Source organism: Kogia breviceps, chromosome X (genome assembly GCF_026419965.1).
Source record: "Kogia breviceps isolate mKogBre1 chromosome X, mKogBre1 haplotype 1, whole genome shotgun sequence".
NCBI classification, from domain to species: domain Eukaryota; kingdom Metazoa; phylum Chordata; class Mammalia; order Artiodactyla; family Physeteridae; genus Kogia; species Kogia breviceps.
The window spans coordinates 98,399,610-98,424,695 of NC_081330.1; the positions used below are offsets into that span (position 1 = coordinate 98,399,610).

The 25,086-nt window shown below is 36.9% G+C and overlaps 2 protein-coding genes across 21 annotated transcripts in view; one reads left to right on the forward strand and one right to left on the reverse strand.

Moving 5' to 3' along the window:
- Window positions 1-25,086, forward strand: part of CASK (calcium/calmodulin dependent serine protein kinase) — a 401,244-nt gene that overhangs the window by 244,327 nt on the left and 131,831 nt on the right. For 18 of the 19 annotated variants that reach the window (XM_067022830.1, XM_067022831.1, XM_067022834.1 and 15 more), the window contains exons 6-7: window positions 14,403-14,505; window positions 20,278-20,453. The exons of the other annotated variant lie outside the window; for it this stretch is intronic. In XM_067022830.1, coding sequence (XP_066878931.1) covers window positions 14,403-14,505; window positions 20,278-20,453 — 279 coding nt within the window. The remainder of the gene's footprint in view (window positions 1-14,402; window positions 14,506-20,277; window positions 20,454-25,086) is intronic. 19 annotated transcript variants of the gene reach the window in all.
- GPR34 (G protein-coupled receptor 34) lies at window positions 123-7,467 on the reverse strand. 2 transcript variants are annotated; one of them, XM_067022843.1, is made up of 4 exons: window positions 7,277-7,466; window positions 6,539-6,630; window positions 3,070-3,175; window positions 123-2,402 (listed from the first exon to the last, which is right to left on the reverse strand). In XM_067022843.1, exon 4 carries the CDS (start codon window positions 2,309-2,311, stop codon window positions 1,187-1,189), a length of 1,125 nt encoding a protein of 374 aa, XP_066878944.1. In that variant the 5' UTR covers window positions 2,312-2,402; window positions 3,070-3,175; window positions 6,539-6,630; window positions 7,277-7,466; the 3' UTR covers window positions 123-1,186. The 2 variants fall into 2 exon arrangements, with proteins under 2 accessions (XP_066878944.1, XP_066878945.1); XM_067022844.1 differs by lacking the exon at window positions 3,070-3,175 and having other exon boundaries at window positions 7,277-7,467.

The following is a 25,086-nucleotide window of genomic DNA, read 5'->3' on the forward strand; positions in this document are numbered from 1 at the left end:
TTTCTTTATTGTTATGAAATATTTCAAACACTCAGATATATACCAAAAATTATATAACAAATACCCATGTATTACCACACAGGTTTAATAGACATTATTAATATTTTGCCATGTTTGCTTCAAATCTCTCCACATGTAACCATTAACCTTAAGTTGGTATATATGTTTGTGTATATTATGACATATGTTTTATATTTTTATTGCATATGTATAGATCTGTAAAGAATATGGTATTGTTTTATGTGGTTTTGTATTTTACTTAAGTGATTTCATAGGGTACATACCCCTTTGCAGTTTTTGGTTTTTTATTCAACATTATTTTTGCCAATTCTCCACGTTGATGCATGCAGATGAAGTTTTTTTCTCCATTCCTTTGCTGATGCATACTCATACTTAGGTTGTTTACATTTGTTTAGTATTGTGAGCAGTAGGTCACTGAGCATCTTTACACATGTTTTCTTGTATACATGTTTGAGTGGTTCTGTAAGATGTATACCTAGTAGTGGACTTGCTGGATCATAGGGTGTACACATCTTCAATTTTGCTTTATCAAAGTGTATGGTCCAAGATGGCTGAATTGTTTATAAATCTGTTTTAAGTAAGGTGCAGTCTTAAGTACTGTCACTAGGCTCTTGAATTTTAGCTCACCTATTGTACTAAGCAGTGATAGATAGTGGGTGATTTCATTTATTAAAATTTTATTATTTCATCTGTTAATAGAGGTTTAGACATAAATGAATACAGTGGCAAATTATACAAGCTTTTTAAATGACAATGAACATATATTTTCTGACATTTTAAGTCGGTCCTCAAATCAGTTAACTTTTAAGCACACTTTAAATTAGTATTAGGTACTTGATTTTGGATAGCTACTTTAGTGACTTGAGAAACTATAACATTTTCTTTAATTATTCTGTGGTTAAAACCATAAATTTCATTTAATTTTATAATCTATGTTAACAGTGTCAGCCTAAAAGATTTTATATACAGATTTAAAATCTAGTGATGAGTGTAAGCTTACACTTAAAATATTTTGTAATTAAGCAAATGAAATATCACAAATAAGCAAAGAACTTTGGGAGGATCTAAGCTTTGTAAATGCTAGAGCTTTGTTTCATAATTTTTTGTTCTTCAAGGAATTAGGCTGTATTTTATCATCCTTTTTAATATGTTTACTGTAAGTGCTTTAAGAAGTAGACTGAATTTTAGCTGCAGCAAATGTATCATGCAGGGAGTATCCTGGTTTAAATTCTGAAGTGCTTTCACTCCTGCTCGCTTCCCCTTGAAACCGTCTAGAAAGAAGTTGGCACATTATTTTGCGAATGTTACTGGACATCAGGAAATACATGACTGGATCTAAACAGCTATTAAAAGATGAGAAAACCAGCATGATCTCATTGGTTTTGTGAACGATTTCCTTCCAATAGCAAGACGACATATTTAGCTGTGAAGAAATATAGACAAATCGGAAGCCATGATAGGGAACAAAACATACAGTAAAAATGATAAGCACAATAAAGGAATTCCGGGCTGTAGTGGCATATTTGCCAGAATTAGGAAATTTTGACCTCCTTTTAGAAATCCTCAATAGATTCTTGCCAATCTTAATATATGAAAGGATTATTAGTAGGAAAATTAGCCAGAACATTACCACAAGAATGTAGTTAAAAATTGCTTCTCCTTTTGCATTATGCTTATCTCTGTAATGGAAACACATTGTGGAATTATGACCTCCTTTCTTAAGGGTTAAAATAATCATAGTTAAAAATCCAGCAAGAGCAATTATCCATACTATACAGCAAACATAAATACTCTGTTTGGTTGTTATCACCTTCCGTTGTTGTATAGACCGATTAATTTTTATGTAGCGATCCAAACTGATGAATCCAAGCAAAATAATGCTAATGTACATGTTCATGTAAAATAGTGTCCCCACAACCTTGCAAAGAATCACACCTAGTGTCCACTTGTTTTGGTTAATGTGATACATTATTCGGAAAGGGAGGCAGAAGATAAGTAAGAGGTCTGCAATGGCTACGTTGAGTAGGTAAATCTGAATGGAATTTCTTTTGCGGTGGATACCCAGAAATACATAGAGGGCAATTATGTTTCCAACGAGGCCCAAGATGAAAATAACAGAGTAGAATGTTGTTAACACATTAGAGAGTAATTTTTCATCCATGGAACAGGCAGTAAAATTTGAGGCTCCTGAGAAGTTGTATGGCCATTGGACGCTGTGATTAGTTATAAAGTGCACTCCCTGGGAGGAGCAAGGCCAGCTGCTGACTGAAGTTGTTGTCATTGTTACCATCTGACTTCTCGTTGTCTTCTGTAGGGATCAAAAAGTGAAGGTGCTAAATGACATGTTCCTTGACTGTAGCTTTTATGTCTTCAGATTTCTCCTGCAACAGAATGCCAAACATTGAGTGAGTCACTTGTTATTTTAATAACAATTACTTTAGCTCAAAGCACAAATAGTAAATGATTTATTTTCAGACATTGTGAGAACCTTTCCTTTTATCCTACTTTGGACCATTTGGATATCTACACAACATATGTAGCAGCACTATGGTATCACAAAACAAGCAGCACATATAGTAGAATCTTGTGGAATGTCCTGCTCTAACCTTTTCTATGCTATGATAAATGTTCAAGGTTTGTTTCATTTATTATATTAAAATAAATATCTGAACTATGGAATCATCTTTTCTTAGGACAGTTTTTATGGGAATAGAGATGGAGGTGAAATGACAGCTCATATTTTTCAAAGATGAGTGTCAGTTTTCCTAAAGGTAGTTACAGACATGAGTGAGCTGGGCCCACTGCTGGCCCCTGTCCAGCTTCGTGCCTTGACTCTTTCCCTCATAGGTGGCATTCATTCATTTTGACACGTGTTGCCACATGGTATGTGACAGATAAACTGTGGCAGTCTCTCATTCCTTGGTGGGAATAGGGGAAATGGTCTTAAATTTCTTCCTTTTCAACCTAACACCAAGTTGAGCGTATTAAAATCACTTGCCCATGGGAGCATGCAATTACCGTAACAGACCAATAGAGCACAGCACTTGCCTCATTAGGCAGGCTCGTAACACTGCACAGGAGAGCAAAGTAGCCAAACAAAACCAAGTCAGGTGGTGACAGCCGCCAGTTAGGCACCTTGGAGAGTCTCCTTGACCTAGAAGCATAGAACATAGAGTGATAATGTAGATGGGAACGAGGATGTGTAATCCAAGATTTTGGAAGGAAGTAACTGCAGCTGAAATATTCTGTGGGCTAGGTCATGTGAGACTGTTTGTAAAATAGTGTGTGAATTCCACTTGTTTGTGGCAGCAGAGAATGTTAGCAGTGCTATTTGTTACTGGCTCTTTGCTGGGCATTGGCTGCTGTGAAGAGCTCAGTCTGAGATGCCATCATAAAGAGATGTGAGGAGAGGATTCCAGGGGGTCTTGTCACATTGCTTTCTTAGAGTGACTTCCCTATTTCTTTACAGAAGCTTCTTAGCAGGTGTCATAAAGACATTCAGGGCAAGGTTATCAAAATCAGACCTAACTAACCTGTGACCTTCAGCCAACAACTTAGTCTTTTCTAAGCCTTAGGTTTTTTTTGTTTGTAGAAATGGAAAAATGCATTCTACAAACAACAAAACTGGAACATACCAAGTGTTATGTATACCCTGGAACATAACAAGTGTTCAATGACAGTTAGCTTTAAAAAAAAAACAACCACCTTTTGATTAATTTTGTTTTAGTGAATATCTCACACTTGGCTAAGTACTGCTTGGAAAACGAAGGTGAAAATGACAGAGACCCTGCTCTCAGTAAATATTTTTTCAGGAGTGTGCATTTAAACTTTGAATGCTGTACAGTGGATTTGAATTACCATAATTAATTTCCTGATTTGACCTTATACACAGAGAAAAGCATTTGGAAGAACTTAGCCTTTCTTAAAGCTACCTATAATTTGATCAAGAAGAAACCATTTTAGTAGAGTGTGAAATTCCTGTTTAAAATTTTGTCAAGGGGGGAAATTGAATCTTGGTAGAGGAACTGACTGGTGAAGAGGAAGTTATGTAATCCCTGGTAAGAGCCTGTCCCCAGAGCTGGGGACAGCGGAGGGAGGGAGGCAAGAGGACTGAGCCTAGTCTGTCATGTGTCTCAACTGCACGGAGACAGATTTCACAAAGCTTGTAGAAACTTACACGCATGTTTCTGGTGATCTGAAATTCTAAAAAAGGAAAGGGCAATCCAGGAAGAATGGCAGGCTGCCAAAAATGGAGCTGATAATGCAATGTAAATTACCAGGAAGAGGAGAAGGGCCCCTGTAGAGGGATCTGTGTTGTATGGTCACATAGGGAACTGGCTGAGGCTCAGGTAGAAACATAGCCACTGATGAAAGTGAGCTGAGGCATGACAGGTGACACGATTTTGAGAGCTCAGACAGCTGAAATGACTTTAAAGGTCATAGAGTTTTTGTTTGGTTTTTTTTTTCTTCTCCATTGCTATATTTTAAACTCCATTAGGGTTAGGAAACAAGTCTGTTTTGTTTGCCTCTGTGTACCAAGTGTTTAGCACAATAAATGCTGTTGAATGAAAAAGGGAATTTAGTAGAAAAGTATGTAAAGTCCTACATGTGGATATTAAAATAAACTTCAAGTACAGGAAGGGCTTTAGCTATATGAGCAAAAATACAATTGCAATTGACTGCAGTTGCTGTGTCCGCAGTGTGATGTGGCTGCAGCAAAAACTAACCTGTCTTTGACTTCATACCTATGGAGTGTCTTAAACGAAGATTGTCACTACTAATCGGTACTGTCCTAAGCTGGTAGTGTTCCACCTGGAATACAGTGTTTCATACTCAGCAGCACACTTAAAAAAGGCCACAGAGCCAGTGGGGGGAAGAGCCCAAATCATGTCAGAGGAGCAAGTGGAAGGAAACAGGCACCTAGAGATGTGAACACTTTCAAGGCCATGGAGAGAGAAAAGGATTTCACCTCCTGATGTATGTCTTCTGAAAGCAGAAGGACCACTGAGTAAAAATGCAGAGACAGATGTTGCCTGCTTTTAAGGAAATGCTTTTTTAGAATGAAACAATCTATTTGGGGAGGCAATAAGGTTTTACCAGGGAAGATTTTTTGAGACTACCACAGTTGGATACTTTGTAGAAGAGACTCTCAGTGGCTCTCAATCCCGGCTGCATATTAGAATCCTCTTGAGGGCTTTTTAAAGATACTGATGCCTGGCTCCATCCCCCAATGGTTTCCTTTAAAAGCTCCTCAGGGGATTCTAATGTGCAGTCAGAATTGAACCCTTGAGCTAGATGACTGAACCAGTAACTAATATTTATGTAGCATATGCTGTGTACCAGACAGTGTGTTAAGCACATTTATATTATTTCATTTACATAATCCTTATAATAACTTTGTGAGGTAGGTATTAATGAAAGATAAAGATGTTATGATTGTTACCCATGACCACACAGCTCTTAAATGTCTGTACCCAAGTTGAGACTCAGATCCGTCTAGCTTTTAGAGCCCATGATCCTTTTCACCAAACCTCACTCCTCCTAATCACATATGATCAGCATTTTCTTTATTAATGATGAGTTCTGTCAGCGGCATTTTGACATAATTCCTTTAGCATTATCCACATTAGCGATTTTAAGAAAAGATTGTCATCTAGCTTTACCTCTTTGGAAAAGGTACTAACCTTTTTATTTGCTATGTCATTATAGTAAGTAAGTAAGTCCAGAGTTTACAGAATCACAAATCATTCATCAGAATGTTCAGCATATCCCCCAGAGCATATCTTTTCAAACTTATTTCTAGGCCTGATTGTCATAAGATGTTTCTAGAAAGCCATTAGCCCAAAGCATGTAGCCTGAAACCATTTGCCTCAGCTCTAATCTGCAAATAAAATAAATAAATAATAGTTGTACAAGATCACCAATAAACCTTTCTGGTTTTGCTTTATTTTCAAGCTCAAAGAGAACAATGTATTTGTTTAAATAGTAGTAGTAGCTGTCATTTAGAACTCTGTATTGAATGGCTAGTGTTCAGTCATTTATTAACGAATTAACAGATTAGATTCTGTTTGGAACTTAATTAATGGCTGATTTCTGCCTCCTTTACGCTGTTCCTAAGGCCATTTACTGATGTTTTAAAAACTACTTACTTGATTTGTTAAGAATGGCCAGTGAAGATAGAAACAAACCACTGCATTCACATAGGGACCAGTTTCCCAGTGGACATTAGTTGTGACTGGTGTGAAGTGGTCACAGTGGTTTTCTGATAGATGGTTAATGGTTTTTAATGTCGTTACTTGACAAATCCTGCAGTTCGCAACCCTGTATTAGTGCTGCATTGTACCCACCAGCACCACCCTCCCCTTGCCTGTAATTTTTCAACTGGCTCCTACAGGAGTTTCTGTATTAGAGGGCAGGACCCGACAGATTCCACTGTGGCCTCCAATGAGCAAAAACTTTTTAAATGCAGTTTGGGTCTGTTTGTGAAAACATCACATTGCTGTGTTAAAATACATACCTAGTTGGCAGTGGTAGCAGCCGTTTACATTTGTAGCTTGACTTGATAATCACTGAATCATTCAGGCCATGCTTTAAAAATTGCACTAATTTCTGCATACAAAGTGAAAATTGAAAGCATGTTACTTTGGAAAGAATATTATTAGTAGTACATTAGCTTTTGTTATCAATTTAACTGTGGCTAAAACATTTTTTAATTTTAAGTGAATTCACTAAAGTGTATTTTGCTTTTTCTTTTCTCTAATATTCACCATATTAACTTCTGAAACACGAAACTTAAAATTTAATTGGTCTGGTAAATTACCATAAAATAGAAATCATGTAATAAAGAAAATACTATTATTGAAAATAGGGAGTCAGCATAACTTAATAAAGTTAATAAGTTACAGATCACTTATAATAAACTGGAAATAAAATTTGTTGCATATGAAAATAACTTTTAATTGATTCAAGTAGATCTGCAAGTCTTTGTGGCAGTATACAAAATACAGTATAAACAATGTGACAGTATTGATAGTATGAGTGTAAATATCTCATGTCCTAAAGTACTTCAAGTAACTAAGAAGACAGCCTCATTTTAAGTCAAGTCACAGCAGAGGTATCATTCAGTTTACTCAGGTTTCTAGAAGCAAAGTGTTGCTAGTCACCATGAAGCAGGTTTCATTTATATTACTCAGATAATCACAATGTAACTTTAAAAAATGGATCATTTATAAAGTTGAAATCAAGGCATACTCACAGTTCAGGCTCTCTTGAAGTAAAAGGAGCTGAACCCCAAGATTCCCTAGACACAGAGACTCGTCTTGGTGTGTCAGCTGGGTTCCTCCATCCGGTTGTGGTGCAATTGGTTGGGGTTGTCTTTTTATTTTTTATATTTGCATGTGGTGGTAGGTGTGTTTTTTTCTCTTTTCTTTCTTTTTTCAATATGAAAACCCTTAGACTCCTTGTGAAAATATTAAAGAAAACCCTACCACTATGCAACAACTTTATCTTTAAGCTTAACCAACACTTAACTTTAAGAAATTATTTATATCTTTTCTATGAATACCTTCCACTTTGACAATTGTGAAAAGTTTCCCCTCCCCCCCCCCGCATAAAGTTTATAAATTCTAAGCAGAAATATGCATTTTTCTGTTTTTCCTAACTAATGATACATAATATGCTATGTGTACTTCTAAAGCACAAGCATTTAATTTCTCTTTCTTTCTGGATTCATTTTAGAAACTAACAATCACATAAAATGGCATTCCTGTGTCAACAAAAAATTGGTATTTTCCATTGGCACTTGCCATCTACCTCTACAAGGATTAAATCATGTGCTGCTGCAGCTGCTGACTTTCAACACGCCCTGAAAGGAGTTCAGGGTGGAGAGCTGAAATGAGGCACTCTGTGCTCTGGGAAAAACTGGCAGAACAGGGCTTCAGATAGTTAGATATTTTCAGGAGACAATTGTGTGAGCCCAATTCTTGTCTCTCCTCATATCTAGAGAAGCACTAAAATCCTTCCTGGTGACGTCTGCTCCTGATGACTAGCAGTAACCTGCACGAGACTAGCAGAAACCTTCTGTAAAAAATATGTGCTTGATTGTATGTATTCCCCCTTCACCAAAATCACTGACCTTCCTCCCTGTCTCTTTGGATCAGTTTCTCAGAGCTATCTGGGATGCTGTCTCCCAGGCTGCAGTCCTCATTTTGCCCCAAATAAAACGTAACTCGCAACTCTCACGTTGTGCATTTTTTTTAAGTCGACACCTGTATTGCATTATAGTAACATGAGTAATGAATTATTTTATTATTTAATTTTTAAAAGGTTTATTTGATCTGTGTGTTATTTTAGTATATTTTCATGTATTCCCTTAAGATCTTGGATTTATTTTCTAAAACAATCTTATAATTTTAGGATTAGATGAAATTTGTGATAGTATTCTCTCCTTTTTAGCACCATGATGAACTCTCCCAAGTAAATTAAAATATCTCCTATATTTTAAAGAAAATAATGAAGTAATTCTGCAGGGGTTTTTTTTTAGGTCCTAGTCCAATATTTAACCACTATCTGTCCATCTATGTAACTGTTGGCCCTGCAGTTTAATGTCATTTCTTCTTTTTTGTTGTCATCTGAAATGAAGAAAAGTTAGTTATTATCCTCCCCATAATTGTTACCCTGTAGCTTTGTTTACTTTACACTAAATAATATTTAACTCATTGGGCTTTATCTAACATTCTAATTATTTCTGGGTACATACACTCTGCTAAACATCATATCCTCCAGAGCTTTTAGTTTGTTATAAATATGACACATGGGACAGAATGTTTTTAAATTGCCAGAATAAAAATATTTTGTAGCTCTTACTTCACTCTAGAACTTATGAGAAGGAAGATGATTACTGTATTGGTCTAGGAGGAATTGTGTGTGTGTGTGTGTGTGTGTGTGTGTGTGTGTGTGTGTGTGTGTGTGTGTTGTTAAAAAAATACATAACATTAAATTAACTATCTTAACTTTTAAAATGTACAGTTCAGTAGTGTTAAGTATATTTATATTGTGCAAGTATACTTATATTGTTATATTTATACTTTATAAAGTATATTGTTCAGTACTGTTAAATATACTTATTATTGTGTTTATATATAGAAATTTTTCATCTTGCCAAACTGAAACTCTGTGTCCACTAAACATTAGCCCCCTCTCCCTCTTCCCCTACCCTTGGCAACTACCTTTCTACTTTCTATGATTCTTGACTACTCTAGGTAATTCATTTGAGTCAGAGCGTACAGTATTTGTCCTTTTATGATGGGCTTATTTCGTTTAGCATAATATCCTTGAGGTTCACTCATGTTGTGCCATGTGACAGGATTTCCTGCTTTTTCAAGCTACATAATATTCCATTGTATGTATATACCATATTTTCTTTATCCATTCTCTGTCAGTGGACATTTGGGTTGCTTCCACCTCTTGACTCTTGTGAATAATGCTGCAATAAACATGGGTGTGCAAATATCTTTTCGGGATCCTGGCAGGATTTATTTAAATGACTAAATTTATCTATTTATGTTCTATTTCATAATGTTTATCTATTGTATGTTCTATTTCATAAAATCTAATATAAAATTTTTATCATGCTAGCTATTTTTCCACACCTAAGCCATCCCTTTTCAAAACACTAATTCTGTTTTAATCTTCAGTTCCCTGATGATCCTACTGTGACCAGATTTGAATGTAAGCTTTTCTTAGTTCTTCCTTTATATGAGCTTTTTCCTGTTCATTCTGAACTTTCTGCTTTTTGTTTTGGTGTTCTCAGCTTATTCCCATACATCCTCTTCTGCTCACCCTTCCCCTTCCTCGAACTCTGTTGATATCTTAGCTTTTTACTTATACAAAAGATAGAAGTAGAAAAGAAGAAATAAATGGATATGCTTGTTTGGTGCCATCCGTTTATGATATTACCGGCCTCTCTTTATCTAGATCCCAACCCTTGTTAAATTCAGCTCACCACCTGCTCCAGGCCTGAACCTCACCAGCTAAAATGAGGACTGCTGGGTACAAACACAGAATAGTGCTGATTGGTCTTGCTTCAAACTCATGACCACAAACCTCAAGTGGGCCACTATGCTGCCAACAGTCCTGCTATATTTCCTTAGTCTGGTGGTTCTCAAAGCATGGCTCCTAGACCAGTAGCATCAACATCACTCAGGACAAAAAAACAACAAACAAAAAACCCATCACTCAGGACCTTGTTAGAGATGCACATCCTTAAGCTCATCCCAGACCTTATGAGTCAGAAACTCTGGGGATGTAGGCCAGCAGATCTGTGTGATTATGATACTAAAGTTTACCAACCACTGTCTTAGTTCATTTTCATGTTCTTTGAAAACCCTTTTCACACCTTCACTCTTCTGCCAATAACCCCCTCTCTTCCTCACTCCCACCTGCTGATCACTTTTTATTTCAAGTAAGTGGAAAATAGAAGTGCTCAGAAGAGAACTTCCTCATCTTCTTACATCCACATCTGCCTGCATCTACAGGTGCACCTGTATCCTGCCTTCTTCGCTGTCACTAGGGCCAACCCCCTTCCCAATTGCATATTATATCCCATCCCCTTTCTCTTCTGGGATTGTTTTTTCCTTTCTACAGGATCTTTCCCATCAGCACGCAAATGTCTCTCTTTAAAAAAACAAAACAAAAAAACAAACCTCCCTGAAGATGTCTAGGTAATGCTATGGAGTCATCTAATGCACGTGCTGTTATGTGAAAATTTTGAGGATTTGTATGTATTGTCTCATTTTCAAAACAAAACCAACCAAAAACTAATGCCAATGAGGGGAGAGAAATTGGGCACGAGGAGAGGGGACAAAAGCTAGGCCTCTCTGAAAGGTATTTGTTTATGGTTTTGCCTTTGGAACTTTGTGTACATGTTTTGTATAATTAAAACACCAAATTAAGTCAAAATCTAATTAAAACAAATTGGCCTCACTATGTAACAAATTGAAAGTATAACCACAAGGAGAATTCTTTCAAGTGACTTTAAAATAGGGTGGTTTGTTTTGTTTTGTTTTCATTTTACATAATTTTAGATTTACAGAAAAGTTATTGTACAAGAAAAGTACAAGGAATTCCAGACACCCTTTACTCAGATTCCCCATACGTTAACATTTTACCTTTTGTAGTTAGTAAGTATCCTGTGGGGAGCTACTCTGAGATTATACAAACATCCTGTCACTCTTCAAGCTTTCACCCACTAGTTAGAACCCTTTGCTGGTTCTTATCTGACTCAGTTATTATGATGATAACTGCCAAATGGTGATTTTCTAATGCCTGAATTTATTCTACATTTATGAATTGATTTTCTACTTAAAGGAAAGCTTTTCCTTCTCCCCATTCATTTACTTATTTATTTACATCAGCATAGACTCATGATTTCTTACTTTGTTGAATAGTATAACAGTATTTTGATACATCTCTGACAAAAAGAATCACGAAGAAATCCTAAACAGCATACAGTGGTTTTGTTGTTACTGGTAATGGAAATGTTGTTATTTTGAAACTTTTATACACACACATTAAAGGAAAAAGCAGATGAATGATTATGTTAATGTCATTAGGTACCAACATTATCTGACAAAATCAAAGAAGTAAAATTAAAAACTATAATTGAGTAGGAAGAAGCATCAGTATGAATTGATTTATTTTTTTCCTTCTAAAAAATACGTAATTTTTAGCTATGTCCACTTGAAGAGTCGAAGCGGCAATAACCTAATAGCAATACCTAATATCCATATTGTGGATTTAAATCTTTTACCCACTAAACAGAAATGGGGCTGTTTGGAGAAATGGCCAGTTCCAATTCTGGGGCAAGAAATGAACAAGACAAGCCTTGAACACCTTGTGCCTGAAAGCAAGGAAGTTATCAGACTCCTAGAGTCTTACAAAAGGACATAAAAGCTGACTTAAGTAGGGGCTCTCACTGGCCAAAAACAGGACAATTCGAGCATCAAAATGAATAATGACTTCAATTGATTAAAACACATCAAAAATATTAAAAATCTATAAATCATTATAGACAACCGCAGAAGCCTCCTACCTGGTCTCCTTTCTTCCACTCTTGTGCCCTTGCAATCTCTTCTCCACGCAGCAGCTCAAGTGATCCTTTCAAAACCTAAAACTCATCTAAATGCTCTCCTGCTCAAAACTTTCCAGTGGTTTTCTATCTTGCTCAGCCTAAAACCCAGAGTTCTGGCCTTGACTTCAAAACCCTAGACCATAGGGTCTTTGATCATCTGAATCGCATTTCCCACCACTCTTCCCTTTGTTCATTCCTTTCCCAACACACTGGCTTCTTTACTCTTCTCCAAACATACCAACCCCCTTCGTGCCTCTGAGCCTTTGTACTTATTATCCTCCACACCAAGATCTTGCTTCCATGTGGTTTGCTCTGCGACTTCATTCTGGTCTGTGTTCACATATTACCCTATTAGAGAGGCCTTCTCTGACACCCCTTCTCTTACTAAATAGCAGCTCCCTAGTCTTCAAACCTGTCACACCTACTTCCCTACCAGCCTAATTTTACCTCATAGCACTTAACACTACCTAGTCTTGTATTCATTTACATATGTTGGTTTCTTTTTTTATTCTCTATCTTAAGTTCCAGTTTTATGACTTACCTTACTTAAAGGTTTGTTGAGAGTGACTGAATCCACGCTCTGATGGATACATAGATCTCAGTGTAACATTAACTTAAGCATAAATATAGTCAACAAACTATATAAAGTATATACTCTGGGATTCTGATTTAAGCTTCTACTACTCCTTCCTAAGAAGGTGATGAAGACACTGGCCAGGAGACCCTGTCTGGGTCTAGTTTGTATTTTCTTCTTCTGCATCATGGCCATCCTTTTCTAGGCTGGTTCATTTGCTGTGCCCCACACTAGAATGATGTTAGGGCTATTGCTTTTTTCTTCAGGTCTGTTGTCATTGATCTCTACTTGAACCAGCCGAAAGTTCTCATTAAGGGAGAGCACTCTTTATCAGTTGGTTTCTATAAAGGTTTGCTTGTTCTTCCATAGACCCTTCTGGCTACTTTGTGTCTTCCTGCACTTTGCTCACCATTCATGTACACTTGCTTTTTCTCTCCTCTCTTTCTCTAACCCATACACACTCATACATACATTTATGTTCAAGGGCTCATCTTTCTTTGTGCTAGATCTATCGTAAAGGTCTTTAAACAGCCTTGGACAGAAAGTAACTTCCAAAGTGGAACCCTGATGCTTTCATTGGGCAGAGTAAGGATCCCTCCCACTTTTGCGTATCCATCAAACATCTCTCCGGGTGTACCAGCTCAGAGTTTTATTGCACAGGTCTCTTCATGCCCACTCTCATGTAGGCTAAACCTGAACTAAAACTGTGTCATTTTATGTATGAGCAAGTATAGGACAGAATAAAAAATACTTTTATCTTCCAAACCTGAAGAGGCTTGCCTTTTTCACTAACTGGTATTTTAAGAACAGGTCATAGCATATGTAATGTTAGTTATGTTGGGGAGCATAGTATTTGAGCAGAGACCAAAGTTCCCTACAATTAAATGCTTTCCTGACACCAGCCCCAGCAAGGTCCCAGAAAGAGGCAGATGCAGAGGACAAGCTCCTCCAAAGAAACTCTCATTGTGACCACAAAGCATATGATTCTTAGCCCTGGTCAAGCAGCTACTCCTCAGGGAGTTTGTCTTCACCCTGGACTAGAGGCCAGCCAAGTAGTCTCCTTTCCCCCTTCTCCTTTCTCACCTCCCATTCCCACAGAGAGGAAGGCAGGTCCAGAGAAAAGACCCCAGGAAGAGCACTGAATTCCTCAGGAGCCAGGCTCAGTTAAAGTCATTAAATCTGACTCTTCTTACTTGGGGGTGGAATGAATAAAGAAAAGAAATAGGATGGTGGGAGAGTGGACAAAGAAAGGGCCATCAACATCCCCTAAGGGCCAAGATACAGTGGCTCTGTAGGTCAAGTCAGAGGTTAACAAGAAACACAGGTATAAAATATATTTTTCCTTAAACAAATGTAGAGTGTCACTCAAAGGAAGAAAATATTGCATGAAAAGGCAGAAAACATGTCTGTCTTGAATATCCATGCTTCCTAAGTAATTCCTAGCACCATACCCTAGTCTTGGAAACAAATAATTCCTGAAAAATATTGGATAAAACAGGTAAGTCTTTGGAGAAATCAGCCAGAAGTGAGAATAGAGAAATAATTCAAGCATCCAAAGTAATTCCAGGAGTTTTTAAAGTGTTACAATATGATCATGTTATTCAGTTTTGTATAAATTGAATTATTCATCTTCAGTTAATCCTTATCTTTGGCTTGTTTGTTTGTTTTTCTTTTCAGCCCCACTGTGTTCTCCTTGCCTCAAAGGAAAACTCTGCACCTGTTAAACTTGGGGGCTTTGGGGTAGCTATTCAATTAGGGGAGTCTGGACTTGTAGCTGGAGGTAAGAACACTATTTTTAAAATTTCCTTCAAAACCTCGTCACTTTCAGGCTGGTGTAAAACTTTCAAACTAAATATTAATCCATCCTCAGTGTTTCATACCGCATTCCACCTCACCCTAACCCACCCACAAAAGTGCCATAATGTGGTTTTGAATTTAATAATTCTGTAGTCATAATTAGAATTTTAGTCCCTTAAGATAATAGATTCTGTCTTTTTACTCTTTGTATCCCCAACACTTAACAGGGAAGAGACCCAACATTACAAAGATTAAAACAGTATTGGAAGATGATATTTGAGGCAAAGTGACTTTTTTTTTTTTTTTTTTTTTTTTTTTTTTTTTGCGGTATGCGGGCCTCTCACTGCTGTGGCCTCTCCCGTTGCGGAGCACAGGCTCCGGACGCGCAGGCTCAGCGGCCACGGCTCACGGGCCCAGCCGCTCCGCGGCATGTGGGATCCTCCCGGACCAGGGCACGAACCCGTGTCTCCTGCATCGGCAGGCGGACTCTCAACCACTGCGCCACCAGGGAAGCCCGAGGCAAAGTGACTTTTAAAGTTGAACTGGCCAAACGAAGTCAAATCTAAAATGTGTGGATTAACTACTTTCAGGTTACATCTATGACTAATTTTTAATTTCACAGTTTTCCTCTTTCCACTTGTGAAAGAGTCCCACTCAAGCCATCAATCTGTGTATTTGGGAAGAGTAAGCAGATGTGAGTACGGACTGATTTTATTGTTAGCCAAAACAAACATAATTAGAAAATTCCCATGCCAGAAAAAAAAGAAGAAAAGTTCAAACGGAAACTTTCTTCACCAGTGTACAGAGGTGGATGCTAATTACAGATTCAAGTATTTGGTTTTATTTATTCCTTTCAGTAGATTCCAGTTCAGAATGCTGCCCTGTTGTTAGTTTTGTTCTTTAGTTTTGCAAATTACTTAGTTCTCCCTTCTGCAGACTACCAATCTTCTAGTCATTGCTTTATATTTTCCATCTCGAAGTACTGCCAGCCTTCACAAAGAGGAAAAATATCAACAGTATTAAATTCAAATACCTAACAAATGATAACTATCAAAATAATACTCTTTTACACAGGATATTTCATTTAATTCACTATTTCCAAAACATCGAAGCAGTATTAACATAGACCATCTTCTGAAAAATGAGTCATGAGTCATAGTTGTATTCTTTAAATCATTATTTTACCACATTGCCCTCTAAAATTAAATTGTGTTTAGATTTTCTTCTAGTTTTGCATTTTCTTCTAATCATTTCCAAGAATATGAGAAACTGCAAGTTGAGTATAGTTTTGAAAACTGATTTTTTTCCTTCTAATTTTAATGAACTAGTGAATTCAAAACTAATGAAAAGTTTTGAAATTTTTCATCTGTGATTAGAAGGCTGACCATAGGGTCAGGTAACAAAGAACAGTTTAATCACAGAATCATTGAATCTCAGAATTCGAAAGGGCCTTAACTTCTCCAGTCTTGTAACTAATGATTGAATTCTCTCATAAAATTCCCAGCAAAAGGCTGAGCTCTAGTTTAATTCCTCACGTGGCAAAGAATTCACTATGTCCCGAGACAGTTCATTCCATTTTTGGAAAGCTCCTAAGTATTGAAACATTCATCCTTGCATTGAATGGAAGTCTGTCTTCCTGTAACTTCCACCCAGTGGTCCTAATTCTGACTTTTGGAGCCACAGTAAACAATTTTAATCCTTCCATATGATAGTCATTCAGATGCTTGAAAACAGCTATAATATCCCCCTAAGTCCTATCCAAGTTAACTTGCCTAGGTTAATTTAGCCATTCCTCACATAAACTGGTTCAGAGTCTCCTGACTGTGCACCAAGTACAGAGCCAAAACTGAGTACAACTACAGGTACTTCCAAGCACACAGAAGCTTGAGGTTATCACTTCTTTTGCCGTGGATCCTACATTTCTGTCAGGCTCCCCAAATTGCATGAGCTTTTTGGACAACCCTGTAACACTGCTGGCTCATATTAATCTTGCAGTCAACTACAAATCCTAAATTGTTGTTTTTAAACAAACGTTGCTGTTAAATGAACTCTCTCAAATCCGGTATTTGTACAAATCACCCCCATGTTAAGACTACACAATTAAATAACACATAATTTCTGATGATTACATCCTCAAGGTTGATGGGATGATATGAAATAAAACGAATTCCTTTTATATGCTATATACTGGCCATTTATAGCATCTTTGTTTCTCTTGATCTGGATCTTCATCCTGTTAGTATTAAAAATGGTATGGGCTTCATATTTTACTGTGCATCTCAACTGAAGTGGAAAAACGGATTCATTTGATTTACCCAGACATTTTTTACATGTTAATCTATTTTCCTAAAGTCCATGAATCTTTCCCCTAAATTATATATTCTTAAAGCTGATTTTTAACCCACAGTGTGTCGGTTATGCAAAATTTATTTTTCTCAATTCTTCTAGAATTAAAATACTTTGTGATGGTCAAAATATTGTCGTTTCTTAAACATACCTTTCCTTGCAGTCTTGAAATAACTACTTCAAGCATTGCAATGTCTTTTAAAATACAGTCTACATATGTAGATAAGGGATAAATGATTTCTCTTATAAAAAGCTTTCATGTTGTTTAAGGTATCGATACTTTTGAAAATTTTTCTATTTATCAGATCATTTGCTAATATTTAACAGAAAGCTATTTTCCTGTCAGATTAGAATCTTTGATCACTCAGTTCTCCAAATAGAAAGGAATTCTCTCCTTTATATGTTGCATATAGTAAAAACCATTTACGTATATTTACACTTCCTCTATCTGAAATTCAGCTCTTTGGAAAACTCACTTATCTAGAATATATCTAGGAACCTAGGAAATAATTATAATAGCAGCAAGGCATTTCCTGCTCTTAATACCTGTTCATGGTTCTCTCAAGTGAGCATCTCAAGACACACTCTGAGGCTGATGTGCTTCCATTTTTCAGAAACTTTTGTGGATTCATGTTCCTTCATACCTTGCACCTGCTCTTCCCTCTGGTTAGAACGCCTTTTGTCATTTTATGTATCTAGTTAACTAAGTGTTCTTGAGGGCTGAGCTAACAATCATCTCTTAAAAGCAGGCTGATATTCACCATCCCAAGTGAGGTAACCCTATTCCTTCTCTCCCATATTACCATAGCTATCTGGGCTACATACCTCCATGTAGCATTTGATGCAGGGATTTGTAATTATATCAAAGACTGAGGTTTGTGAGGGCAAGGGGAGACCATGGCTTATCTCTTGTATGCCCACAGTGGTCCTAGATTGTGTCTGGGACCTAGCAGGCACTTAGGAAATTTTTACTAAATGAAAAAATCTGGTTTCTAATGAGATTACAGTTTATAGCAGATTTTATGCAAAAATTAGGAGAAGACAAGGCTAGAATAGCATAGTGAAAGAAAAGAAATGAAAGCCTGACAGAAAGAAATACATTGAGCAGACACCAAAAGTTGGAAAGCACAGAAGCCTTTTGGTACTGAAGAAATGAACCCTTGCATACCTCTGAAGTTCCCAAGGGCGATTTTGGTTCCATACCAGAGTTCTGGTATCCACAATGATAATTCTGAGTCATCAAGAGGAGGTTAAATTATGTGCAGTATCTTGTGTAAGAGAAGTGAGGAAATTGTAGAAAGAGAGCCATCCAAAATTATTAAAGTAAAAAGGTTTGGGTGCGTAAAGACCCAGGTCCTAAAGTATTGAATGTGTACCTATTCAGAACAACTCTCCCCACCCTGAGGTTCTAGGTAATAAGCTTTTATTATATTATCAAAAAAGGTAACATTTAAATATTTAAATGTACATCAGAAGTGTCTCATATACAGTGACATTTAACTTGGCTTGGTAATTGGCTTTCCATTCTTAGAATTCTGTGGTCAAGTCATAAAAATCAAGTGACCACAAAGAAGGAAAAGTCAAGTGATCACAAACCAGGAAATTGGGGAGGTTGGTGTATGTTAAAGGTTGACTCCAGTCCTTTCACACCTACCGATCTTCATGAAATTAAAAAATCATTCCTATGTATTCTTTCTACCATGGTCTTTTCCCCTTTCATCTATGAGCAAATTCTTGAACCAAAAGACATGTATATTCCTCAAGAATTAACCCTAATTCTCCAGAACCAGGGTAGTCTTCAATCTGGATAAATGGAAAGAACCTCCCCTGGATGGCCGGGGCTGGCTGTGGTGGCTCTGACTAGTCCCAGATTGAGGCCTACATTTTGACATGCTTAGTCCTGTCTTGTAAGGGAAATAGTAGGAGTCAAGTTGAATTTCAAAGCAGTATCCCAACCGTCAGCAGTTACCTGGCTGGTGCCCTGGTACCAGTACTCTGATCTCTTACCCTGCTTTTCCCTACTTTTATCAGCTCCTGTCCATCAGACCAAGGCAAATTATCCAAGGGCACTGCCCTATCCAGGCTATTAATGAAGTAGAAGGCTTAGTTCTCATCATTTCAACTTCTTTTTGTTACTTGAGGAAATCAGATGGGGCAATATAGAAATAAAAATCTTTCCTTCTAACTAGTAGAGTTTTCACTGATCTACTATACATTTTAAATAAAAATATTTTCACTCCCTGAACCCTGAACTTAATCTCTTCGATTATGGGGGAAGGAGAAGGGACCATTATGATCTGCAGCAAAGGAATATTCCCAGGACACAAGCTAAGAGCTGCTTTATCCTTCTCATCCCAACCAGGTTTGACAATCACCAACAAGACTTTTATGATATATTCTCTCTAGCTGGATTAGAAGATCTCTGAGGTCTTTTTTAAAACTCTGATCACAGTTCTGAGCTCTACATAAAGTTTTGTGCAAGCTTAAAAATAAAAATTATCTTGGACTCGTGATGATGAGGGTGGGGCTGTAGGGGGAAAGGGAGGAGAGGAGGGGCCTGCATAGAGCTAGAAGAGCTGTCAAGTCTGGTGGGCAGTTCCCCTCCCACAATAATTTCCCTACAGGGTACAAGCCTTTTGCTCTCCAGTAGAAGAAAAGACTTCTTTGGGGATTCTGAGTTAAAGATGGTTACTAGTGTACAAACAACTGCTTTCAGATTCCTTCCTGAAACCTAACTTTGATAGGAAAAAAAGAAAAAGAAAAGCGTTTCAAAAAAGAAGTCAAAGAAAATTGAATGGGAGGAGCTTCATGATTTTATTTTGGTTTATGTCATATATTTGCTCTCATTCTGTTCAAATGTTAACATTTGGAGGAAGCTAAAAAATCATATTATAACAAAATATTACTAACCATTGTTAATTGCTGCAATTAATTCCTAAAATCAGCCGAACAGTATTTCAGATTCATATTCCAAATAAAAGTTCAAAATTAATCTTTTTCTCTACAGATATTTTCTCACTTGCCCCCCCTCCCTGCCCCTGCCTCTGCTCTGTATTTTTAGTAATTTTCAAACTTGTAAAAATTAGAAAATTTAAACAACTTCTTCATGAAGCAACAAATAGGTAAATACTTACCATGAATCCTATGGAACTCAATAGGAAGTAACAGTGTTAGAAGACAAAGTACCTCTCCTGGGCTCAATATTTTCAAGATGTGATTAGATAAATAATTTTTTTCTTTCTGCCTTTTTTCCTTGATTTTATAGAGGAGGGGAGAGGTGGTAAGAGAATATTTGCATTGTTAACCTTGTCATTCACAGTGTTATTCTATTATTTTCAGTTTTCAAATGGGAAACAAAAAGCCCATTTTATGTAAACATTATTCCTTGATGTTGTCATTTTAAATGTAGGACGCGTTGGAACACCTCATTTTATGGCCCCAGAAGTTGTCAAAAGAGAGCCTTATGGAAAACCTGTAGATGTCTGGGGTTGTGGCGTGATCCTTTTTATCCTGCTAAGCGGTTGTTTGCCTTTTTATGGAACCAAGGAAAGATTGTTTGAAGGCATTATTAAAGGAAAATATAAGGTAACATATTATGAACATTTTATTTTTCCATTGAGATTAAATTATTCTGAAAAATGTGTTTTGAAGTTGCTGTCTTTGGATTACTTACTGGTTGTCACATAGTCACCCAGTCAGAGATGCTTGCATCATTGATCCACCAGCCTTGTTAGGCAACAAAGGCCTCAAGTAATTTGACCTATTGGTGGAACTGTCATCCAGATGACTGGCTGGAGTCTGTCATACAGAGTGAAGTAAGTCAGAAGGAGAAAAACAAATACCGTATGCTAACATATATATGGAATCTAAGGGGAAAAAATGTCATGAAGAGATTAGTGGTAGGACAGGAATAAAACACAGACCTACTAGAGCATGGACCTGAGGACATGGGGAGGGGGAAGGGTAAACTGGGATGAAGTGAGAGAGTGGCATGGACATATATACACTACCAAATGTAAAATAGATAGCTAGTGGGAAGCAGCCGCATAGCACAGGGAGATCAGCTCGGTGCTCTGTGACCACCTAGAGGGGTGGGATAGGGAGGGAGGGAGGGAGGGAGATGCAAGAGGGAAGAGATAGGGGAACATATGTATATGTATAACTGATTCACTTTGTTGTAAAGCAGAAACTAACACACCATTGTAAAACCGTTATACTCCAATAAAGATGTTAAAAAAAAAAAAAAAAAAAACAGCTATTGCCTAACCCCTCCCTTCTCATTCCCTCTGTGCTGCCCCTAAAGTCTATCCCATGTATTTGGATTCCAGCTCTGTGTTCAGTCCAGAAAACAGGGTCCCCACTCGTCTTTGATACAGTGTAAAAACCAGAGATCAGATGGATGTTCCCCTTTTCCTCCATGTGCTAATCAACAGTGTAAGAGTCCTGGGCTCTCAGAGTCATAAAGCCACACTACAAATCAAATTTTTTTACCACAAGTACATTCTAGCAAAACTGCCTCTTTAGCTAAGTCAAAGTAATTGGTTAGTGCCCTACTTATTTCAAATAAAATTCTAGCTCAGGGAAAGAATTTGGACTGCTCCTTGGAATTTATTGTGAGCAAATTTGACCTTTAATTTTACCCTGGGTAAGGTGTTTGTGACAAACCTGTGCCCAGATTTTATAGTATCCATTAGCCGTCTGTCGACTGAACCCATTTATTCAGGCTAAGCTGGAAAATAAACTTTGGCCCTTCTTTGTGTAATTTGAGAAAAGGGCTTTATTTTTATTACTTTTTGCTTGATTTGTAAAGTTAAAATGGAAATTTCATCCAGGTAATTAGTCATTCTTTATCTTAACTTTAGATTTAGTGTCTATTAGCCTTTATTTGATTTTGCTTTATCATACATGTTATTTTATTGCATTTTATGTAGTCAGCCAGCACAGCTGAAAAATTTGCCATTTACCTTCCAGGATAAACTGAAATGCCAGTATCACAACGGCATTTCATAATATAATTTAGAGCCATTTTGGTGTGATTTAAATATTTATATTCATCTTTGGCTACTGTGAATTGGAAACTGCATGTATTATTCACAGACTCCTGATTAGTACATTATTACTTTCATTACTAAGTAATTTAAGAAGTCATTACTGACATCATGAGTGGCTATTCCAAAAAGACCTAGGGGATTCTTAGAAATAAGCTTAAGGTTGGTTTCACTACCCGAGCTCTTATACTTTATTGCCCTCTACTACCTTGTATGGGTGACGGAATAGGATTCTCTGTATGGGAAGCACAGAGGAGTATGTGTCTGGATATCAAATCAGGGCAGCTTATTTTGAGGAAGTTCTTTTTCCTCCCGTTATTATTAACACATGTACTTTCTATTCAACAGAATCACTGTTTCATTTTCAGCCATGCTGCCTGGCAACATAAAATGAAACACACAGGTTTATATAACACTACACCCCAAAACTGTGAGGCCCCTGAAGTTTTTTGTTTTTTTCAATTCCTCAGTTATGTTAGAATTTTATAGGGGACTTGAAACAAATAAAGAAAAAGAAAAAAAAGAAATGAAAAGTAAAGTAGTTTCAGAGTTGTAGCTTTATCCTTTAAGCCATAACTGAAGCTTGTGGAAGTGAGAAGGTGAGAATTGTCTGTACTTTTTTTCCCTTGGGCTTTATGTACCATCAGCTTATAAAGGCATACAGGTTTGTCTTTTATTTTATTTGGATTATGATATATGCCAAAACTCTGTTAACAGAGAAAGGTGTTTTAAGTATAGGTTTTTCTGCTTCTCTTAGAGTCAGTTGACCACTGGGGAATAAAATCAATCCTTTCAAGGTAACTAAAAGTCTCAGGAAACTGCTTGTAAGTAATCATCCCCCCCCAATCCCTTGAAATTGTAAGTGACTATCAGGAATGCACGGGTATGGCTTTCTGGTTGAATTTTGCCAAGTGAAATCACAGATACTAGCATATGAAAATAAACACAGTAATGCATCAGCATAATAATAATACTAGCAATAATGATAGCTAACTCATACATAGCACTTACTATGTTCCAGGAACTATTCTAACCACTTTACTTATATTAACTCTTTTCATCCTCACAGCAACTTATGACGTAGGTACCATATAATAAAATCTCCCACCTGCCTTTTTGAGCTATAAGCATTCGCTAATAATAGAATTCTTCCTTTGTGTTTGTTCAGTTGCTAACTTCCTGGTTTCCAAGGCAATGTGCTTCATTCCAACAGCTTCTGGTATTTGATTTTGTCTATTTTTAAAGCATTGAATAGTTATCTTTGTTTCTTTGTTTAAAAAAAAACTTGGACTGTTCACATATGTCCAAAAATTTGTTTGAAAATTTCCTATTCTTAGCATTATAGTATAATATAGTCAGATGGATGGTGGCAGCTATACCATAATTTCTGTACCTGGGGGTTTGAAGCTTTGAGGTTAATTCGTATTTACTATTACTTGGCTAACCTCCCCTCTCACTTATATTCATGGCTTTCCTTACAAAAGCCTCAGGTTTTCAGCATCTTAGTTTGAAGTATAGATCCATCTCCACCATCAGTGATGAACCTATTGGGCCTTTAAAAAAAATACTGTGCTGTGATTGTGTCGGCATTTATTTTTACATTTTTTATTACTGAAAATTTCTAACAAACAAAATAGTAGAGATGATAGTATAATGAACCCCCAGCTTTAACACTTAGCAACGTACAGCCAATCTTGTTTTATCTATATTCCACATGCTACTAGATTATTTTGAAGCAGATCTCAAAAATATCATTTTATCACCCTGGTGGTCCTTAACAAAAAAAAATATTAAAATCCTTGATCTCTATGAGTATTTTCAAGAAAATTTTGATGACATATTTTAAATGCAGTACATTTAAATTGTCATAGTTTATAAACTACTACTGGTCTTAAATGATTTTAATTTAACTTTTTATTCTTGTTTACTAGCTAACTTGATCTTTTAAGGTCAATATGGAAGAATACTATTTAGCTAAAATATATGCTAACATTTAATTTCAATTAATTTTTTTATAAAGGACAGAAATATATTTCACAAAGTCTCTAAAAGATACAGTGTCATCTTATATCACTTATTTCTGGATAGCCAGTTGGTATCTACACAGCAGGAGTTTTTAGCTGCCTGGCTTCAGTATTCAAATAAGTGAGACTGTTTTATAGCCCTGTTTTGTTCCCCCTTATGTACTCAACCTCCCAAATTAATTTCAACTAGTCTTCTCTGCCAAAGGAAGAGAAAAGCCTGGATTGGGCTTCCTCGTAAAAAGGACTGGGGAGTATACTTCTCAACCTCTATTCACTTCAGAAGTCTTACCACCACTTTCAGATGATTTCTCAACCCCTTTCCTGAGGACAGATTATTCACATTTTAAAAACTACATCAGCTCTAAGATGGGGAAGAGGAAACAAGGCTATCTAAGCCCCATCTAATCACTTACCTCCTTATTTCAAACTCGTCAACTGATCACAATTTCAGTAGGATGACAATATTACAACAGTCTCATGGCATTCATTTTAATTAAGGGATCTGACAAGAGAAGTGACTATCGTTTGGAATTCTGCCTGTTAGAAAAAGAAAATGGAACATTTTCCACTCCACATCTACTAGAACAAAGCCTCACGTTAGCCAGAGCAAAATGTCTAATACTTACCCTTGGCAAGATCATAATAATTCATGTGTACTGTGATACAAGTTGTGATTTCATTTGCCTTTAACCAGTTGTGGACTGTATTCTGCATCTTTCTCCCTTAGGAGGTGACAAAGGTCTCTGCCAATTAAAGCCATAGCATTGCTTAAAGCTCCTGGCACCAGGCAGCTCCCATGAGCTCACCCAATCTGTCAGTCTCCTCATATTAAATAGAGAGTGAGACCCTACTCCATCTCTACCCTCCTGTCCCCACTTACCTTCCCAACTCCAAGCCCTAAGCATCCCTTTCCATTTTTTCCTGGTTCCTGGTCTCAGACATACCCCTTTTCCCAGGAGCCTTCCAACTCTTTTCCTCATAGATCCACAGCCTTTCTCACAAGTTGTATGTCTTAGGAACAACTCATAATTTTTTTGTTTAACTTTAGTTAATTTACCTTGTGGCTTAGTTGTCTCATCTCTAAAAGAGAAAGAAAAGTCACTTCTTTAAGAACAATATACAAATGAATTGGGGTTTTTTTGTAGG